The sequence below is a fragment of the Atta colombica genome, unplaced genomic scaffold (assembly GCF_001594045.1).
Source record: "Atta colombica isolate Treedump-2 unplaced genomic scaffold, Acol1.0 scaffold35, whole genome shotgun sequence".
Taxonomy (NCBI): Eukaryota; Metazoa; Arthropoda; class Insecta; order Hymenoptera; family Formicidae; genus Atta; species Atta colombica.
In genome coordinates, this window is record NW_017259459.1 from 2,150,428 (window position 1) to 2,173,270 (window position 22,843).

General features: G+C 28.9%; 1 protein-coding gene across 4 annotated transcripts in view; it reads right to left on the minus strand.

Moving 5' to 3' along the window:
• Window positions 1–18,802, minus strand: part of LOC108690763 (BAI1-associated protein 3) — a 44,876-nt gene extending 26,074 nt beyond the window's left edge. For all 4 annotated transcript variants that reach the window (XM_018198227.1, XM_018198226.1, XM_018198223.1 and 1 more), the window contains exons 1-2: window positions 18,591–18,802; window positions 16,452–16,684 (exon numbers count right to left, since the gene is read on the minus strand). In XM_018198227.1, the coding sequence (XP_018053716.1) occupies window positions 16,452–16,684; window positions 18,591–18,797 (440 nt within the window). In that variant the 5' untranslated portion in view covers window positions 18,798–18,802. The remainder of the gene's footprint in view (window positions 1–16,451; window positions 16,685–18,590) is intronic.
• Window positions 18,803–22,843: the final 4,041 nt, after the last annotated feature.

The following is a 22,843-nucleotide window of genomic DNA, read 5'->3' on the forward strand; positions in this document are numbered from 1 at the left end:
TAATTAATAATATAATTAAATATGTCTAAATAATATTCCTTTTTACAAAAAAATAACTGCTAAATATAAAAATATTACATATAAAAGATCAATTTATCAGAACTACATTAACAACAATTTTTTTTTGAAGATGGAAGGGATTTAAAATAGAAAACTTTGAGTGTGATTGACTCTCTTCCATACTGAAAGCTTTATCGCGTACTTCTATCGATACGTAGAAAACAGCGTTACAGGGATTTCTGAAATTCTATTAATAGAACTACCCTGCAGTATCTTTTTTACTTTTGTCAAACAAAATTTTCGATACTCGATTTTTTAATTTTCAATATGTCTTATTTGTTCTCTTAATTCATTTCTTCATTCATTTTTACAGAACTCGATTGATTAATCCAATATTCGCCCTTGCATTTGCCTGCACTTCCTCTTTGTACGAGTCCCAATTTTCCACCCCTCGTTCGGCCTTGGAAAAAAAAAGAAGAGAAATTTCACGCAACCGTAACTATGCGCTTACCCTCGACGAGATATTAAAAGTATCTTGAGAGACCTCAATCGTTCCACCTGGATAACTTTTAGAAATCGAGGCAAGCTGTCGCTGTGAAACTTCGTACGCGGCCTTTTATCGAATCTAACTACTTATCCTGTCGAGAAAATAGAAGGTCTCATTTTGAAATCGCGGAGTAAACTTTTTCTCAGGGACGCAATAAAAGTAAAATTTGTTTCTTCACAAATGCAATGTAAAGTTTTATCTGTGACGACCTAGTAACAATTTAGATAACACAAGGGTTATATTTTCATTTATCCCAAAAAACTATTTAGGGACATTATCGCAATGAAGATTATTTGCGTGATAAAACTAATTTATATTTCTGAGTAAAATAAAAATTTTCTCAACTCTCTACACAACAATGCAAACCTTAATAAAATTAAAAATTTGTTCGTTGAAAGTTTTACAATCTAATCATTTATAAAAAATATTTGATTTTGAAAATTGTACAATTTAAAAGCGTAAATTTAAGAACATATACTATGGAGCGTCGAGAGGCTTGAGGCTCGGTGCAGTTGATTCACGATCTATAAATCCGGATTCGATTCCATTTATGCCAATATACGTGATTTTTCGTGATTTAAGGAGCCAAAAATCCATCTGATGATTAAAAGAAATCACTAGCGCCGTAATAAAGCCAATGAGGGGATAATACGAATATGAAAAGTATTTTTAATATGTACCTCGTTGTAAAAAAAGACGCTGCTCTGTTGAGTTCTGCTGTTAGGTTGCAAGCTTAGCTATAGAAATCCTGATGTTACCATAGCCATGATTAAATCGCTATATTTGAATGTCAACATCATTTTTGCAAAAAATATTAAGTTATAAACTGAAAGTTGTAATATCAAGGTAATGTATACATAAACATTAACGATTTGTAATAAAAGCATAAATCGTGTAAAATTTTCACGCATCTATTTTTATATATTTCATTACGAGAGAATCTTTTTTATGATTATCTTGACTTTTTCTTGTCAGGATTTTCTTTTATTTCTAAAAGAAAAATTCAAAGGTATACAAAGTTCCAAGAGGTCGAAGGGTCACGTCTCTCGAATGTTGCTACCGTATAGATCCTTTTATCTCAGCAATCGGACGTGCTGCTATATTTCTTAAGACCGTTCTTGTCCACGCACTATTACTTTCCATTAAGATAACTACATTCTCGTTTTCGTTTCCCGCGGGGTGAACCGCTGGTGGTCGACATCGATCACTGAGCACTGTATGTATCACGTCGATGGACAATGATGACTATGTGTAGCGTCGTCATCGCGTCATATCGGCGCCGACTATTCGCGCCCCGCGGTGAAAGCCATATGATCGACAGTGCTAATGTATTGTAACTTCTCACTTATCATTTGTGTTCGTAAGATATAATATTGCGTATGTATTTTCGTACACAAGTTTGACAACTTAAGTTAGCATTTCTATATTTATGTTAATAATTGTTCTGTATTTATGTAAATAATTATAATATAAATATATTTACAAATATTTATATAATAAAAAAAATATTTACACATGTATAACAATTTTACTTAATTTTTCCAAAGATCGTGAAAATCTATAATATAACTAAATATCAATCAAGATTTTCTAGTTACAATTTATTTATTTAAATATAAAAATAGACATTTTTAAATATAATATTATAAATAAATAAAAAAATTATTCAAATGATAATAAAAAATTTAAGAGACAAAATTAAAGAAAAGTTGTGTTAAAAAATTCTTTTATGCTAGCGAAAAAAATTGTAATTATATTTGTAATAAATCATTATTATAAATATTATAAAATAAAAATATTTATTATTGTAATTTAGACTTTATTCTTTTAAGATATTTTGATTTTCAATAATGTCTTATTATCTGAATGTATATAGTAGTTAATTTTTTTTATTTGAATATAGTGAAAATATGTATAATCGTGAAAGCATAGAAAATTCCTCTTTTTAACAACATGTACATAAAGTATATGACAATCGAGCAATGTTCTTGTAACTTGAATTTGTGAGGCACGAAAAAGTTGTACTTCGCTGCTCAATTTAAGACATTTTCTCTATTGCGTTCTGTACATCGTAGAATTTTACGAAAGCGCTTCGCGTAACCAACTGACTATCTTTTATTGATGTACTAGAAACGGTTTATGCTTTTGCCGACAAAAGATGCGGTCATAAAAGGAACCGTTTTTACTAAAACTCTGTCAGCATACTCTGTTCGCTTCGATCTCATTTTATTTTTATTGTACTCGATCTCTACATTTATCTTATAATTTCTACTACGGATACTACAATATAATAGAGTGATACATGATGACATTAAATGTTTTTGTTGCAGGACGTTAAAGTAATGCGAGGAAAGATCTGAAAGTGATCAATTTTTAATAAAAAAATCAATTAATATATGATCTTATTAATCTATTTTCACTTATTAATTTATTACCATTTATTCTAATATACCCAATTAATAAATACAATTGACTATTAGAAAACAATGATTTGTGTTGTTTACATTTATTACTTTATCTTTCTAAATATGCAAGCTTTTAATTTAATTAAAATATATAAAGTAATTTTGTATATTTGCTTATATTTTTTAACTCAACAATTAAAAGGTTTTATACAATAATTAATTACGATTCATTTTTTGAATAAATTTTACTATATTTATATAATATAAACCTTTGTTTTTAATTTTTTTGCAGAAATCGAATTTTGTTCAATGTATTTATATATAATAAAAAATTAGAAATCACTTAATCTTGATAAAGTTTTATAAAAATAATACAGTAAATAAGTACATACCTGTAAAAAAAAAGAGGAGAAAATTATTGTCCAATAATAGCACGGCTATTTGTAATCGTCACGGAGATCTCAAGGATCAAAACTGTAAAAAGCCTCTTGGAGAAAGTTCCACGTGTCCAACGCAACAAGCGTGAAGCGAAACGCTGTAAAGTATCATATAGACAGGGGCTGCTCTTTTCTCTCCGATATTTTCCTAACACGATATATACGCAGCTACTTTTATGCTCTACCAGGGACACAAGCGCGATACTTGTTGACTCTCTTTTACACGAGGTCGTTCTAAGTGCTTACATAGTCTTATACTCCGATTAAGCAATGCAAACTAGCAATGTTACAAGAAGAATTACATTACACTGTAATTGTAAATTTTAATTAAAAATAAAGTAATATAATACAATACACTAATAACATTTAATTATTAAAACTAATTTTTTCAGGAAATTCTTGGGAACTTAAATTTTTGAGCCATAACGTTAGAGCTATTACGACTTTATTTTAATATTAAATATGTCATATCCCTCTCTCTCCTCCTAAGGTTTTAAAATTCATTATTGACGCGATAGCTCAGGACAATTTTGATCTCTCTCTTCCTCAAAGGAATGAATTTCCTAGAATTTTAATTTTTATAGGAAATTCTAGTCCTTCTGGGAATAACTCTACCTATCCGTAGTACGGACTTTTCTATAAAAGTTACGTGGGACACAGTCTACAGTTTCATGCTGGTCTCGAATGACGTAAAATTTTAAAATTAGTATATAAATTATTATATTAGTATATAATTAGTATATATGAAATAGCATATAATACTGAATTTTTTGACGATTTCTTAAATTCATAATTTTTTTCTTAGATTTCTGATTCATAATACTCTTCGAATTATTTTATTATTTCAAAATCATATTATAAATAAAATGCTATATTATTAGAGTTTACGTTTCTTTTTCGTTGATAATGAGTTCCGAAAATTCTACAAATATAAAGAAAATTTAAAATTTAGTCAAACTCCAATTCTCAGCTCTCTCTTTCAAATAAAAATATTTATTCACATTATGCCTAATTTATGATTAATTATAAATTTAATCAGAATTAAAATTACAATTTCCTCGCATCGTCGAAATACTTTTTGACGTTCTTACCTTTCATCAGAAGATCATTGAGAATGGCTAGTCTCGACATCTCATAATCTTAATTGCCTGGTGGGGAAATTAGCACGGAATAAAATTAGTATCTCCGCTAATGCTCTTTGAGAAACTCGACTCACTCAGTTAAGATTCCTGCCACGAGATGAGATCGACTTTACTTGCTCTCCGAATGGTTCTCTCAAAGAGGGGTTGGACGTTCTGCGAAGCTTTATTCGTGGTAAATATTTTACGGCGGTCGTTGGAAAATAATGTTTGCATTATACCAGTCGTAATAATTCTTGATGTATAGAACGTCTGTAATTTTTCTACCGAATATATCGCATGGGCTGACATTAACTCTCTACAAAAAATGGAATATGTCGTTTATATACCTAGTCACAGTTGTTGATGACAGGACATAAAAAATATGCCATTTATAAATATTTATAAAGAATCGTGTATTAAATTTTATGGATAAATTTTTATGAAGTGATACATTTTTAAAAGTATGGATTTTTATTAAGAACGCACTTGAGACTTTTATTTATAATTCTTAAAGAAGTAATAAGAATTTATTCTCTCACACCCATAAAATGTGATAAATAAGCTTTTATGTAAAGTAAATTTTACATTTAATTAATAGAATAATTTAATTTTTTTGCATCCTTAAGATTTAATTTATTACCTCTTTTTTCATTATTCATTACAAAGGCTTTAAAAGAATAATGACATTTTGACATCTTTATTAAAGATGAGCTATTTTTGTTCTTAGTAAACAAAAAAATCTTCTTTATTCAATGTGATCATTATTGAACATCCTATGTAAACACGTATGCTTAGTATGCTTAAGGAGAATTTGACCACGTAGCGATCTGTAAATAGTGGTGGCCGTCCATTATGTTGTACTTAGGATGTCGCTATGCTCCTTGACAGTCTCGAGCACCCTTCATTGGCACGTTGCTGACAACGTAGTTTCCAACACTAATCGCTAACAACAGCTTCGTCTATGAAGAGTCTTTTAACAATAGCAGTTTGATAGCACTCGGATCATTGCTGCAAAAAGTGTTTGAATGAAAAGTGCTCGAAAAAAGTGCTATTAGAGTGACACAGTTGAATATCAGTATTATGGAAACTTTTAACATTAAAAATATATTTTTGAAATCAAATATGTCACTGTTTTGCATCAGAACGCAGCTCAAAAATAATAAATTTGAAAAACAAGATATGTAAATATTAAATCGATAGGCATTGAGTTTCGTTGATTCTGCATCATCTTCGCGGGAACGTCACACGAAACTTTTCGAACGGAATCGACATACGGAAATCCGCGACTCAACTTTGAAAATGTAATCTCTACGAATGCGTTATGCATCTGGAAACATTGTAGAACCCAGTTTTTACAGCATAAAATAACAACAAATTCGCTCATCTCTGTTGACTTGAAAGTTGCGCTATTGAACATCAAACGTAAAAGTATCACATCACGCGAGCGCAATAAGTATGACGTTGTATTTGAGACGAAAATATCTGCAAAAAGGACTTTGAAAATTTTTATAAAGAACTTTATAAAATTTGAGAAATACTTTATAAGATAAATCTGACATAAGTTTGTGATTATAAAATTGAACGTATAAAAGAACACCGCGGGTTGATTATAAAATATTATGTGTGTATTAATTATTTTTAAAATAAATTTATTAATGGAAATATTTCCTTTTTCATTTACTGAATATTAATACACACATTATTGTGTAATATGAATACTGTATTATTAACGTAAATAAATTTTATAATGAATGATTTTATGTGAATGTGCCGGTACGTATGCCAGTAGTTATAAATTTTGCTAATAAAGATTTACTATAAGCCGGAGAAATATTGTCGAATGTTGCGGCTGTAATTATTTGAAGAGTTGCTCGTAAAATGCCGCAAGCCCAAGAAAAGTGAAGATAGATATGGCTGGAACGTGTTCCCGTACGTATTAAAAGTTTCAACACTTTTTTTAATTGTATAGTAGGAGTATCGTATCTACTAGAAGTCCGAGAAAAAGCGTAAAGATCTTATATAAAATATCGAATATTCTTTAAAAAATGTTGGATTTAATTTCATAAATTTATTTAATATTTGAAATATTAAAAATTTACTAATTTTCTTTTACTTAAACGTTCCAGTTTTTTAGATCTTTTTTTCTATATTTTTATTTTGTGTTTTTAAATTTTGATATTTTCAAACTCTTTTTCAAATTTTTATTTGATAAAATCTTATAAATATTTAAAGTTTCAATTAAAATTAAATATTCATAACTTATATCTTTATATATTTGTGCACATTTAATTTACAATATATTTTTCGGTTTAATCATCAAATTCTTATATTAAAAGTTTTTTACCTATTATGATTTAGAATCATTGACAATGGCGTTAAAAACCTTGAATTATTGCAAGAGAAAGCTACTACACGTATTAAAGTGCATCGAAGCTCTTAATGGACTCGCCGCTTATTTTCTGCACCACAATTTTCGATCAATATTCGTTTATATGAGCGTCACTCTTTAACTCGCGTATATCATATAACTATGGGACAAGGTAAATAGAAAGAGACAGAGTCGTAGCAAAGTCGCGAATGAAATTACAAAGGGGAAGTAAAACGGCAAATAGCTGGCGGGCGTTCGTAAAAGTGGAAAACGTCTGGAAATATTCCGTAACGTGCGCACAGCGACCGAAAAAAGCCATCACGATCCTGAAATGACGAATTAACTTTGTGACGCGACCACTAACAATATCGTATAAAAAACTTTAAAATAGTTTCCTAAGCTAACCACCATGCTTTCATCGTAAATTTATGGACGATTGCCTGCATTATGTAAATAAAGAACACTCATATAGCTACAGTAATTCTAGCAAAAAAATACTTCGATATGAAAATCTGAAAATTTTGTCCATGGAGCATACTCGAAAACAAGATGAGTTCTGTTACTTTATCATCTTTCCAGACAATCCTTTCAACAAATATAGATCGTTTCAGCATACCTACATACTTATATATTTACGGTGAAATTGAGATAGATCTATCATAAATATATATAAATATTTCAGGTTTTATATCGATCGAAAGTACACATACGTACCGGCACATTCACATAAAATCATTCATTATAAAATTTATTTACGTTAATACAGTATTCATATTACACAATAATGTGTGTATTAATATTCAGTACTTGCAACGTAGTTTTCTTACGGAACTGTTTCAAGTCCGTATATCTTGAACTCATAAAAAAACTAGTAATAATGCCTGAGTTAGTCTGCATTAATTTATTATTTCTTAATATGTCTTTAGCAGTTTTCTAATTTTTTTGTGTATCGCTATCGCTTCTTTTCTATTTTCCTACATCTACATTATTGAACATTTATGTTTATTTAAACTAATATTTCTTTCATTATTTTACCTTTTTAAATTTTACAGTATTTAATATTCTTAAATTTTTTTTAAAAGTATTAAAAATAATTTTTAGTTATGTTTTATGTTCATTTACGAGATTAAATAAAAATGCGAAAATTTATTGAAAAAAAATTGAATAAAATGTATCTAATTATTTACGTGAAACAGTATTTTTATTAAAACAAAATAATAAAACATAATAGCCAATTTTAAAAGTTTCGATGTGAGTTTGAAAAATTGGCTGAGCACCCACGAATTGGATGTAATATGTCGCGTCTAAATTCGCATCACGTCGTGTCCCTAATTGCAAATTAAGAAACTCACCAATATTGCTTTGGCGATTTGCCAGCTTGGAAATACTAAAGTACTATTTGAAAACTTGCACGATTGCGGTAAAAGCCATTGGATAGCGATAAACGATGTAGTAAATTCAATAAAGATTCTTTTGAGAATTCCATTCAATTGCTTTGTGCAGTACAATACGAATTGACTTGCGCTGCCAATTCGGACAATACATCACCAAGAGCAATACGGTTCGTACATGTCAAAACAGAGATAGAAAATGGACAACAAAGGCAAACGTAAAATGCACTTAGGGAAACGCGGTCATGTGAGACACGATGTTTTTTACATGATAAAACGTGACATTTCAAAACGTACGAAAGAGAAGAATATGTAAGAGTATTTCTCGATAGAGAGAGAGAGAGAGAGAGAGAGAGAGAGAGAGAGAGAGAGAGAGAGAGAGAGAGATGTTTTTAGCGTTTATTCCTAGCGTTTCTAAAATATGCTATTGTGGTCGATAATATATTCACAAAATCTAAAATATATAGTGTTAAACGTTTTTCATAAAAAAAAAGAGAATTTCTTTGTTAGAGCATTCGTATAATAAAAATAGTAATGTGCGTCATATTATCAATATTAATATCAAAAGATGTGATGAACAATTTGTGGAGCGATGAGAGTCTTGATGTATCACGATTCGCTCGTTGCGTAACATTTAACAACATTTAATTAATTGCATGTTATTTACATATTGTCGAAAATTAGTTTCAATATGTAGTCATTTGTCATAATTAATTACAACTGTATTGATTAAAGATAAAAAGCACTACACAATCTATAATGCTATTATAATAACGGAATGCATATAAACGAGCATTTCAATATGCTCATTTGGCATTAAAAATCTAATTAATAAATATTACATAAATTTTATTTTAAACATTTTCCAGAAAAAAATTGTATATGTGATCACTTTCAAATTCCTCAAGGATTAAAAAGAAATTCATATTAAATATAATACATGATTAATTGGTACATCTAATACATCTATAATATGAATTGAACGTTAGACTAATCGAGCAGTTGATGCAAGAATATCGATTGAGCGAAAGATACATTGTATTAGCCTATGTACACCTGTGTTCTCACATGAATCGATAGAAGCACACTCGGATAATTAGATAAAGCTTGATCTTTAGTACAGGTGTTTACAGGTTTGTTTACGATCGAGTAGCGGATTGAAAAGCGATAAGTACATACTTACGTTTGCAAAAAACTAAAGCACATTAACGCTTTTATAAATTTACAATCTTTGTTCTTCCTTCAAAATCCTATCATTTTATCAGAAACTTTCTGAAACAGTAAAATTTTCACTAAAGATGATATTAAATTAAATCTTGCTTAAAAAATAAATTTTTTCTCGTTCGCGTATTAATTTTTACGGAAAGGGATTATAGTGGCTCTGAAACAGTGTCATATTTTGAGGCAAGAGATATAATAAAAAATAAATTATAACAAATTTTACTGAGAAAAAGCCATAATTAAAAAATAGCTCGTTTTAAAGGTTAAAAGCATATTAAATTTAAAATAATTTAATTCTAAATTAATTACTAATATATTCAATATTTAAAAGATAAGATTGTATAAATTTTATCACATTTATTTAAACAATGGAACAGTTTAGAAATATTTAAATTTTTTTTTAAATTATAATTAAACATAGAAGAATTTTATTGTTTATTTGTTCAGTGTTTATATTGAAGGAAGTAAAATTTTATTCATTAGTCTTAGCAAAAAATTTATGCAGCAAAAAATTATCAAATAATTTTTATTTAAAAAAATATATTTTTATATAAATATTTCAAATCAACAATTTTTTATTTTAAAATGAGCAAATATTGGCACTCTGGCTTCTAATAAAGAAGTTCGAAAATTAAAATTTTTCTTATAAAGTCTAGAACACTTCCATTTGAATTGCAATCAATATCTATTCGAGGGCTACAAAAAACTTAATAAGTGAACTTTATTTTTTGTGACTTGTTTTGAGAATGTTCTTTTCAAGAAAATGTGAGACATTATTATAGCAACAACAACATTCTCTTTGCAATAAGTAGATTTATTTATCTCTGAGCGTATATTCTTTTTATATTCTTTTTAAAGTATTACAATGATACATCATTGTGGAGAAAATTATTTCGATTTATGCAGCATTTTTTCGTTACGCTTAAATTTATTTGAACTGACTGATTTATTGACTGATTTATTTATTTTTTGTTATTTGCTTATTGCAAATATATGGATATTTTCAAGTATGCAAATGCTTTGACAAATTTAATTTTATCGCAAACTAAGATCTATCAATAATATTTTTAATTAAAAGGACGAACCGCAAATGTTCTATTATTAAAAAGAAATTTAAATATTGAGCACAAAGTATGTAAATCTAGTCAAATCAAGATACACAGTTTTAATTCAATACTTGGAGACTCAGAATATATAATTCAAATATTTGAAAACACAAAATGAAATCTTATAATTCATGAAACTCATTTTATACGAATATAAATTTTATAAGTTATACAAATAAAATAACATTGACACAATTATTATAATCATTCAATTTCTATGTTGATATGCTAAAGCTTAAAATTATATTAGATATTCATTTATTCTTGTTTGAAATAGTTATATTATCAAAAAAAGGACTTTTTTAATATAACTAATATATAATCTTGAAGAAATTTTGCAGCATTCAGATTTTGTTTACGGATATAAGACACAGATGCAATAAATGTTAGATATGAACTTAGTATAACAGAATAAAGATTCAATTGTCTAAGGAAATAAAATTAATAATGGAATGAAGAATATGAAGATTACAACGTAAAATATTTTCTGCATGCACAATAAGATACGATATTGAACTCACCGAATAATCTCGCTAAATTGGATTAAATTCTTGTTAAAGAAAAATTAAATGCATGTGAATTAGGATACTGATACTGTCATATATTTCCAGTACATCATGCATTATAATGCATGTCTCGTACTTCCACTTCATTTCAAAGAAAGTTTTATAAGGTAATACAACATGCAACATAATGTTATGTCATCAAACCAAGATTGGTATCCTCCATTACGAAGTAATGAACTTTTTATTGTTTATTTCCTTCCTTCATACGGGTTCCTCGTCAACGTCGTCAACGTTGATTAAGTTACACCTGCTGTGTCTAACTTTATTTGCTAGTCTCAAGTGAGATGTCTCGCTGGGGGAGATGTTGCTGTATTATCTAAGGCGACGGGTGATTCTCCGTTAGACTAAATCCAAAGAGTGATTAAACCAACATAGCGTGCTTTTTAATTTATATACATGAGAATTATTGTTTAGTATACAGTGATTTTTGCATGTTAATATTTAAACTAAAAATTTTATTTATCTTTAATTAAGTATAAAAACACAATTTTTAAATCAGTCAAATATTTTTCTTACACTTCTATATAAAAAATATGATTAAGAAAATTAGAGCAATTATCTTTCAACATTTCTCGTTGTTCTGTAATTGCCGGAAAATAACAATGTTAAAAATTGTGACATAAAAAGGAAGTCACGAATGTGAACGGATTTTTCTTCATTTTTTCTCGGAAATAGGTCACTCTGAGATCTTCGTTCTATCTCTTTGCCAAGCATGCGGTTAAGATTTGCTTGTACATGTAATATCTTTCATAAACAAGGTATTCTCTTGTTTTACGGAAGAACATGACATCTATCATTTCGTGACAGCTTCTAGTTTCGTTAAGACATGAGGTTTCATGTATTGTGGAAATTCATCGTTGTCGATGCAAAGAAAGAATGATGATTTGTTGCATCGAAAGATTACATTAACAAATGTACTGTTCTATGAATATTCAAATAAGAATTTTCGCGATTTTATTATTCAAAAGTCATAACTCGAATGTTTATTTTTTTACTTAGAAAGTAAATATAAATTATATTAAAGTTATAAAATACTCTTAATTTTTATATTCTTAATTTTCATTATCGCTCGAGTGTATAATATCATCAATTTTCATTTTTACAGCAGTATGATCTGGAAACGGCATATCGATATGAGAATATCTCATTATCATGCAGGGTGAGCGGCTCTGAAATTCGATGAACGGCGAGTAGCTTTTGTTGGTCTAAAGTCAGTTTCGTGGAATCGCAGGTCTCGAGGACGCTTATACAAAGGATGTCATGTTAGAAGGATAGCAGCCTTTGATTACAGGCGGCTTCTACGAGCGATTCTATGAGCGAATTGGGGTCATCGAATGGTCAGACCTCGATATGTCTCTTCTCTTTGATAGAAAGGATGGTTCTCGGATTTGGAACAAACGGAAGGTTGTTTTCATCGGCCGCTTTGAAAATTGCTGAAAATTTTTTTTCGGCATATATGTTGAAAACATTATTTCCATGTGAAATGTGCTCGTTCGAAAATATTTATAGAAGCGAGTGAATCGAATTTTCCTCCTCCTAAACTCTTGATGAGTCTTAGGTCTATAAATTTTCATTATTCACTGTGTAAAGAGACTGAATAATTAATATACGTGACATATAGCAAAAAAGATGAGAAATATTCGTATTAAATTTAGGGCAATGAGAATCGGATCACGATAGCATACAAAGCTTTGATAAAAAAAGAACTATTTGAAAACTAAATGAAATCGGAAAAATGTCCCGAAATGTTTCACAAAGGTCTTGACCTATCACAGTATTTTATGAGCATATAAGTTTTAATTACACAGATAGATTTTATTGCTATTACTACAATATCGAACAATAATGCAAAAATCTTATTTACATATCATATCTATAATCCTAACAATGCGTCAAGAATGATTGTGTTAAATGAAAGCCGACTAGTTTAATCTTATTTAAAAAATAAAAATTACATTCAAAATAACTAAAAAATAACTCAAAAATAAATAAATATGTAAATAATTAAAAACATAAATCAGATTAGAAATATGCCACATTCATTATATTTACAACAGCCATTTTTAAATATTAATCAAACTGCTAAAAATTATATACTTGTTGTTAAAGATTGATCTAATTCATACACATAGCACATATATATAATATGTTTACTTTATATCAAATAATGTAATATTTATTGTAAATCAAAATATCAAATATTAATTAAACTTACAATAATATTAAACTTAATAATGATAATGATTGTTAATATTATCATTTTTATGACAAAATAACTTCTGGAAAATTTCAGGAATCTTTTGATTCTTTTTGACAAGTATTTCTGGTAAATAAAATTGATTATAAATTCTTTTAATAAATATGGTAGACCAATGTTCTTTCTTGTTCAATATCAATGGGTTTTCCTTCTGGTACACATAAATCAACCCTAATATTCGTGCAACATGTTGGCGCACGCGTCTTGAGAAAACGTACATAAATGCACATAATGGAAACTTGCACAAAAGAAACTGTATTTTGCATCAACTTTACTGCTCCTTTGTTACATTAGGAACGTTGGGAGAGTTTGTCATGTATAAAATAAAGTTCAAAGAACAATGAGTTAAGATGTTTATTATTCTTGTACTTATTCTTCTCCGAGACTGTATTAATAATAGACTTTGGAGAAATCGTAAATCCGAGATAAGAGAATATTTTATTCATGTAATCATCGATGCGTAGGGTAACTCCGGCAAATACGCCGCGCTGGGATTTATGCAGAAGTTAGAAAAAATAGAAGAAGTGGGGGTAATTTTCCCACAATTACTTTGTTATCTTTATGTTATATTAGTATTGTGTTATGATTTCAATTTCTTACTGTTAATATTAATGAAATTATTGTGAGTTGAATCGATTTGTCACTGTGTTGAGTAGAGCCATCATAAATTATAATCTACATAAAATGATTACTGTAGGACGTGCAAAAGACTTAGTGGTTATTTCGTGATACATGAGTATAGAGGAATAGTAAAGCATGTTGTGTAACAAAATACAAGTACTTTGCTCTTGTATTCTTTGTTTAGTTTGTTGTCTTGTATATGTCCCACCTGTTTGGATATATGGCATTTTTAGCGAGCAGGATTTATGCTCAAAGTATACAAAGTGAGCAGATTCAGTGCTAAACGCATTACATGATAAATATGTACCTCATGTCATAACACTTGTAATAAATTTGGAAAAATTATAATTATTATTTATTACTTCAAATACATATTTATCATTCTTATTTTTTAATAAAACTTATAAACGCATTTTATTGTATAAGTTATTGTGTCATTTTATGACTTATTTATATGCATCATTTGTAAATTTTTTATGAGCCATACATATTCCTTCTCTCCTTATGAGTAGCCATACATCCCACCTCTATGGGATATACAGCAAAAATATAAGGATTTAAAAAAATTCATTTTTTAATATAAAATATAAATATTTCGGATTTCCAATATTTTTTTCATATTAGTAGACAGTACGAAGTTTTTACTGATATAGTTTGTTTACTTTAAACATAATAAACAATAAATAAATTACTTAAGGTATATTGTGTTACATTTTATATAAATCCAATTGTATTAATAAAATATTGTTATAAAGTGAAAAATACAATAAATCTGTTAAACTTCTTAAATTTTAAAATAAGAAAACTTTTGGTAAAACTTGTTTATCTTTAAGTTCTAAAAGTTTTATTAAATATTTGATATTTAATTCAATATATTTATATTAAATAATATAAAATTTTTTAGTATTTAATAAATACATTATATGGAGAGGTATACATATACAGTATGTTATAATATTTTTATAAAAAAAAAGATAAAATTGCCTTTGCTTTTGGAACAGATAAAAGAAAGTTTCATCAAATTTGATATTATATTCATTTTGTCATTTTTCATACGTTTATTAGATACGTTGCAAAAATATTTAATATATGCAAGAGTACAATTATTATTTACGATCAGCCTATCTCATCGGCTTATAAATATCGCGTTGCTGTCATAAAAACTTAATTGTTGCGTTGATTACAATTTCATGGAATATTTTAGATTTATCATATATCAAAATATGCGTGAAAGAAAATCCAGGTTATGACAGAACTATTCGCTGAGGTGTATTAGAGAAAAGAAGGGAAGGTAGGCTTTAAAAAGAGATTAACAGTTCGTGCTAAATGGCCGGCTGCGCTTATGCATATGCAATGAAGCAGCTTAAGAGAAAGGTCGCAATGCATCGCAGTGGCCTTATTAAAAGTGCATTCGCCGCAATATGCACGCAAAATTCCACGGTGAAAATGCCACCATTATTTGTCCGTCTCTCCTGCGTTCTGGACTGCAATTCATCGTCATAATTTACAAAAAAATGATGGAAACTTTTTAAAAGAGAGAGAGAAAATGTGATGTGTGTGTGTGTGTGTGTGTGTGTGTGTGTGTGTGTGTGTGTGTGTGTGTGTGTGTGTGTCGCGGAAAGTGCGATCTGCTCTGAAACGTTCTTCGATAGAAGCAGAGGATGAGAATGTAGTTAACTGGAAAGCTTAGTGCACAACGCCAGTGTAACTGGATTAAAGCGTTGAATAGCTAGCTCACGCAACAGAGGCAGTGTCTTACTGGAAATCCGATTGAGACATTTGAAATTATGCGAAGAGAATTTCAGAATATTCGTAAGGATTCGATGAGCAATCAAACAAAATTATTTGTTCGAGCGTGTATAAAGGACGCTATTGCGCGTTAAATCCGAAAAATAAGCTTCCTCTGAAATATCGTTTTGATATCTCATTACATAAATTTTGCTAATTCAATAATTACGTTCGTCTTCTTAATGATGTGAAAAATAACGATATAATTTTATATAAAAGCAATATCAATTATTAACTTTAATTTCATAATATATTAAATATATTTTTTTATGATCACATCATTTCTTATTGTTAAATTAATATAATCTGTTTCGAAATAATGTGTATCGAGTATATCATTTAATGTAATGTTTGTAATATTAATTTATAATAGAATTTTATTAACCACGTTCTGCTTGTCATAATAAGATTCTATGATACTGGTTCATTATTATTTTATTTATTTGTAGAAGTTATATATTTTCACTTTTAACACCTATATTAAATTTATATTATTATGAATATCATTGTTATTTTGCTTACATTTAAATTCGTAGCAATCTATATGCAGTCATGTATTTGTATCGGAAGTGTAACAATTTCTTGGCGCTGTAAGATACATGCTCGTTATTCAGAATACTTACCCGGAAGTAGCTTGTATATCGACCTCGGGCCAGGATAGTCTACGACGGCAGAACATTAGAGGCGGTCGATCGCTGGATCCACCGCTCCGTCGAAAGGAGCCAACTCGCCTCGGTGATGTGGCACCACTTCCTGTCGCAGGATGTACCGTCAATCCTGAAGCTGGAGTGCATTCGAGAGTGCGTCTACGTGAAAGAGAATGCGACGATGTGACAGTTCCTGGAGGTGGCACAACCTAAAAGAAAAATAAAATTTCAGAAATGCTACGCGAAATTTAATTGAAATGGCTAAAGAAAATAGTAACAGAAAACAGTAACTGTATCTAAATGCATTTAGCAATTATTTAATATCGTATATAATTTGCTACATAATCGTTGTTTTTGGCAAATAATAATAATGATAATAATAATCTAAATATATGTGGTTTAATTTAATTTAATATTCAATTAATTTAATTCAATTTAATTTAGTAGTAATATTATAGATACTACATGTAAATTATATAATATGTATTTGAAAAGTAATCTAAATAAAAAATATTATTGTTTATACAAAAGAAAAAAATTATATAATAATTACATTTGATAATACTTATTTCAATATATTTTTTATAAAAAATTTTTATCAATTCTAGTTTAGATTAACGCATTAATGTTGATATAAGATATTGTTTTGTTAAAAATGTTTTTCTATATTAACTCATTTTTTTATACGTTTATATAAGATTTGATAAATTCACATTTGCTCGTTCATTTAAACGAATGACTGATGACAATATATACTCTAAATATCAAATAAACTGTAGTTATATATTATTATGCGTTCAATATAATAATTCATCGTTGAAAGCATATGCCTCCGTTCGTTTGCATAATAATATCTGTCATGCTTATTAGAGAAACATGTCCCAGTTGATGTATTGTGTATTAATAAATTCCAATTGGAGTCGGAAATCTAATTTTGCATTGTTAAAATTTTCCTGGCGCATACTTAATGTTGTACCAGAATAATTTATATTCCCAATATTGATGATATCGGAAAATAATGTCGTGAGAGAATTAAACTTTTTATATCTGCATAAATTAATACCGATGTAACAAGCGGTTAATTACAGCTTCTAGTGCATATTGGTAATCAATAAATTGACTTTTCCGTTAAATGAACAACAATTGCTTCTCTGTGCGTTCTTCGATCGTAATATATCCTCTTTAATGTCGTCTTTCTTAGTTTCTTTAATTAAGAGAAAATACGGTCAACCTTTGGTCAATCTCGTACTTCTCATAAGAAGTTAATCTTGGTTTTATGCAATTAGATTTACTAGGATTCGTATTAAAATTTATCGTGTTGCCCGAGGAAATTTGCGTGGCTATCAATTGCTCGATTGAAAAAAAGGAATACCACTTCAGATAATGAAATTATTTGCTTACGAACTAATAAAAATACATTTAATTGAACAAATTCAAGTTATTTTATTCTATCCAAATTCTTATCATTATACAATGACATTTAATTATTGGAATGAACGTCAGAAAATATTTGTTTATTAATAAAATCAACCAGTATGACTAAAGTAATTTGTAAAATATGTATTATTCTTCTTATTTGCACAAAATGATGCCTTTTTGCTATAATACTTAGTGTGTAATTTAATTAATTTACAATGTTATTTCTTCAATTTAAAATTGTATAAATTCGCAACATTATACATTAAAATTGTATAATATGCAATTTTTGAACCGTGTATTTATTTAATTAATTAAGGCACATTTAACTATCGATAAGTTTGTTAAGAATTAAGTACGATAGAATAAATGTTTATGCAATGTAATAAATTATTGATATTGACAATAAATTATTAATTCATCATCAATAAATGATTGCTGAATGTGTTTTTGCTGTAATAAATAAAACTGGTATAATATAATCTCTATAATGACATACTTTTAGTTTTAATCATTATATTAACAATAAAGAGAAATGAGATTAAAAAATTTAGAAATATAAATAGTCGTCATTTATTGTGATAATATTGTATTTTTATTTTATATTAAAAGGGATTGAAATCTTAGAAAATTAGAAATATATGGTAAAAAAATATACAAGATTCTTCGCTCATTCTCCAACACATTCTAATCACGTACCTTGGGAAAACCATGTGGCGTAGCTTGCTGAGCAGCGGACGTGCTAGTATTGGTCGTTGAGGTAACGCTTCCAGTAGAACTGCTTCTTCCGGTCCCACTGGTATCGCCCTTCGAATCCTCACGACTGAAGGAGAACCTCTTTGGACTCAGACTAAAACTAGCTACGCTGTTCGTCACGTACTCCTGTAGGGAACTGAAGAAACTCATTTTTGCCGTTGATGTAATGTTTTTTTTTCGTCGTTTTCTGCGTGAGTGCTGATACTAATTTTTCAACAAATGACCGAACGTTATCATCGTTGTTTTCTCCTCGAATTCTTTCTTGACTCACTCTTAGGGATTAAAATGCCGTGATGCGCCTTAAAATCTACAGGCATCGATCTTGTAAAAGGTCGACCAGATACCGTTCATCAACTGATTCATCATGAAGGCAGATCCTCCAACCTCGGAAACTTTTACTTGTCGCATTGCAATATCGATTCTCGGCTATGGCCATTTGTGACTTCTTTTCAGATCCTTTTCGTGATTCTCCCGAGAGATTTCTACTCGCCGCAGAAGTCATCATACTTCGTCGAGTACTTAAGATATTGCACAGTTCCGACGTTTTGGCTCGCGCCAATGGCTCGAGGCAATCATCTGTGAAAAATTGAAAAGATAAAATTAGACGTGTACGATATAATTGACACGTGCTAAAATTAATAAATTTGTAAACTAATTTGGTGTATAAAAATATTATCTTTCGATAAATTTCATGTAATTACAATATAGAAATCGTTTTTTTTTATATAATGCATAGCAAGCTGGAATAGTTCACTAGATTTTAACTTGTACTAAGAAAGTTATTGCGTTGCTAAAGAGCTTGTTAAAATATTGAGCAAACACATCAAGGGTTCTTTCTAACGCAAAGCTGTCCAACTTTTCCAAAATTATTCGCAACTATATTTAAACTTAAACTGTATCTATGCAAAGATTAGTGATTGATTGTCAATCATATTTAATGTTAACTTAGAAAATTTTTGAGGATACATATTTTATATTAGAATACTTTATAAACCACTTTTATATATTTATTGTGTATATTTTTGTGTTTTAATAATTGTAAAATTCGAGCAATATGATAATAATGCGTTTTTAATAACTATCATGAAATTATTAAAAAAATAGAAATTACTAATATTATTGTTAAATAAATAATTGTTAAATAAATAATTACAAAAAGCAATACAATATTTATGTTATAACTATTGGTTGAATTTATCAAAAAATTGATTGATTTAATCTTATATACTCTATAAATGTACTCCGATAACTCGAACGACCACACAAAATATTCTGACAGCATCATGTGGTTCGTTCAAAAATATCCTCTATAATCCAAGAGATTAAAGGACATAAAGTGGACTTGACGGAGCGTAATTATGGATTCGAGACGATTTGAAGCTATCTCGTAAACATTTTCTGGTCGGTTGAGGCATTTATTCATTACTTCACGAGCTATACGTTAACCAAATCTCATTTGAAACATCGAGCTCTTGTGATTGAGAGTTGACCTGGAGGAAACAGGCAAAGGATTGAAGGGTTGGGCAAATTCATTCGCGACCAGCTGCATTTCCACTGCGGTACTGCGTGACAACGCAAAATACATACACGCGAACAATAAATCGAATAGCGATGCAATTAGATCCGCGATTGTGTCTGATGAACAATCTCGCGAATCGTCCTAGTACCGGATATTCTTGTGGTTACTCGACAGATATTCTTTGAATGGGATTGTTAGTATGAAATTCATGCATTACGTAAATTGCATATGTATGCATTGCATATTGAAGTATTCTAGAATCTGTGAGTATAATTTTAAAGAAATATTTTGACAATTTTACAGACACTGGTTTCTTTAAAAAAATATGTATTTTCAAAAAATTTTTGTCATTGCAATATAATTCAAAAACTACTAGTTCCAAGTTATTACTAAGGAAAAATCAATGATCAAGAAAACTGTTGCATTTATCATATTTATTTCAATTATTGCGCTTTAAGATATATATTACGTGTATTAGGTTTTAAAAACATGTTTTCTTATTATTTACACATGCACAAAGTATTTCACATTAATGCTTATTTAACAAAATCATATTGAGTGCACAAAAGTATGATTTTGTTAAATAAGCATTAATTATTATAAAATACAAGCAATTATTCAGCAAGAAGTTATCAGAAATCAATAAAATTTATATAATAAAATAAAAAAATCAAAGAACTGTGTTCTGACCACAATTTGTTTTCTTTCTTATTAACATATATCTATTACGATCTGTGAATAGCATTCTCGAACGCAGTTGTTGTCCAATAAACCGCCGTTAATTGCAATCGGTTACCCAAATACCTACATCTGCAAAATATAGCGCTCACATGGGCTACTACCAAGCTTTAAGCTCCGAAATTGTCGCCCTAATCTGAACCGCGATGTTTGCAAAACCGTCGACGTCGCGAGAGAGTCGGGCTTAAGAGAAGTAATGAGCCCCGCAGGAAAATAGGATGACGTAGCTAGAAGGTAAACGTGCAATGTAAACGCGACTTGACGAGGTAATCCTCGAAGTTACATTGAGATCACGAAAGCACGCTAGAGAGTTACGCTGTGTTGTAAAATCACGCTTCATGATCAGCTGAAATATGCTAGAAAATGAAACGTCAACCCTCCCCTTTCTCCTCTTCCCGAGGTGACCTGCGAGCCTATTAAATCTTGCTTCGAACTTAGAGTTCTATACCGCCCGCATTTATACATATGTTTCATAAAATATTGGCAAATATTTAGTGAGTAAATTCGAACAATTTTAAAAAAGTAAATCTAATTACTTTGAATATATATGAGGAACAAACTTTCAAAATGCGTTTTGTCCAAAATTTCATTTTTTTTTACTTAGAGATGGTGTAGTGTTCAGTGTTGAATGACTTACATTATAAGCTACTTTGAAATGATCAGAAAGTATTTTTCATCGTTAATTTATATGCTAAAAAACACAGACATTTCGAAATGCATTATGTTTTTAATTAGAAATAAATAAAATACATTTGATTAACGTTTTTAGCAATTGTTAAGCGATTTTGTTTAATATTTCACATCTTATTGATTGATATATTGTTCTTTTCTGTAAAGCATAGTTTTCTTGTGTGCGTAGTTTCTTTCTTTGTTATTTTCTGAAAATTACAAATTTTGGACAAAATATTTTGAAAGTTCTCTATATATCTTGTTCATATTATAGAATTGATTGAAAAGATTCTATCATGAAAAATATATTACTTTGTTAAGATATACAAATTGTTCTTATTATATTTTTAGCATACAGAATATTATATAAAGCAGTGTCAATATCGTATAAAGCAATTTTTAAGGAGTACCTTTTTTAAATCACATTTTCCCTTGATAAATTCTACATATATTATGATTCTCCTTCTTAGTTATGAATTTTAAAGATTACTTTATATATCGTAAACTCTTCGCAAAATGTTGTAAAAAAATTCAAGTTAGTAAAAAGATAAACATGTTTGGAATTTGTTGAAAATAGTGTCTATTACAATAAATATAAATGAATTAAAATTAAATTATTAAAGAACGTTTTCTTTTTATTATTTCGAGTTTCATATTTTTCCGAAAATATACAAAAATGTTTTGAATTGATGATTCATACTCATAAAAGTGAATAAATGTCTCGAATTTTAAGAATGTTCTTAAAAGTGTAATATTTAGTATTATATCATACTAGCGACGTAAATAATGTTTAACGCTACAAGAATGCATTAAAAGATTTCAAAGATAAATGCCGCATCTTAGTAATATCACATTATCTTGAAAGTTCACTACTGCGTGAAGTTTTAATGAAACTGCGTAGTTTCTGAATAAACCATCATAGATAGAAGAAGAAAGAAGTAATAAATTCCTGTAAAGAGCATAACAGTTTCTTCTGTTGACGTAACGACTTTTGGAGGTTTCAAAGAATTCTAAAGAAAACACTCATTGTGATGCACGAGATCATTTAACGATCCTTCAGATACCGTCAGATACTTTTTTATCCTTGTAATATCTTACGGGAATAATTGCTTTTAGGGTTTAGCAGTGTGATAATGCGATGGTGTGACGCAAAGAGCTAGCGCGACTTTTTTTTCTTACTTCTTTTTCAGAATTTTAATTGAAGCGTGGTGATCTTCTCTCTTCTTTTATACATATATATATTTTATACGTATATATATATATATATATA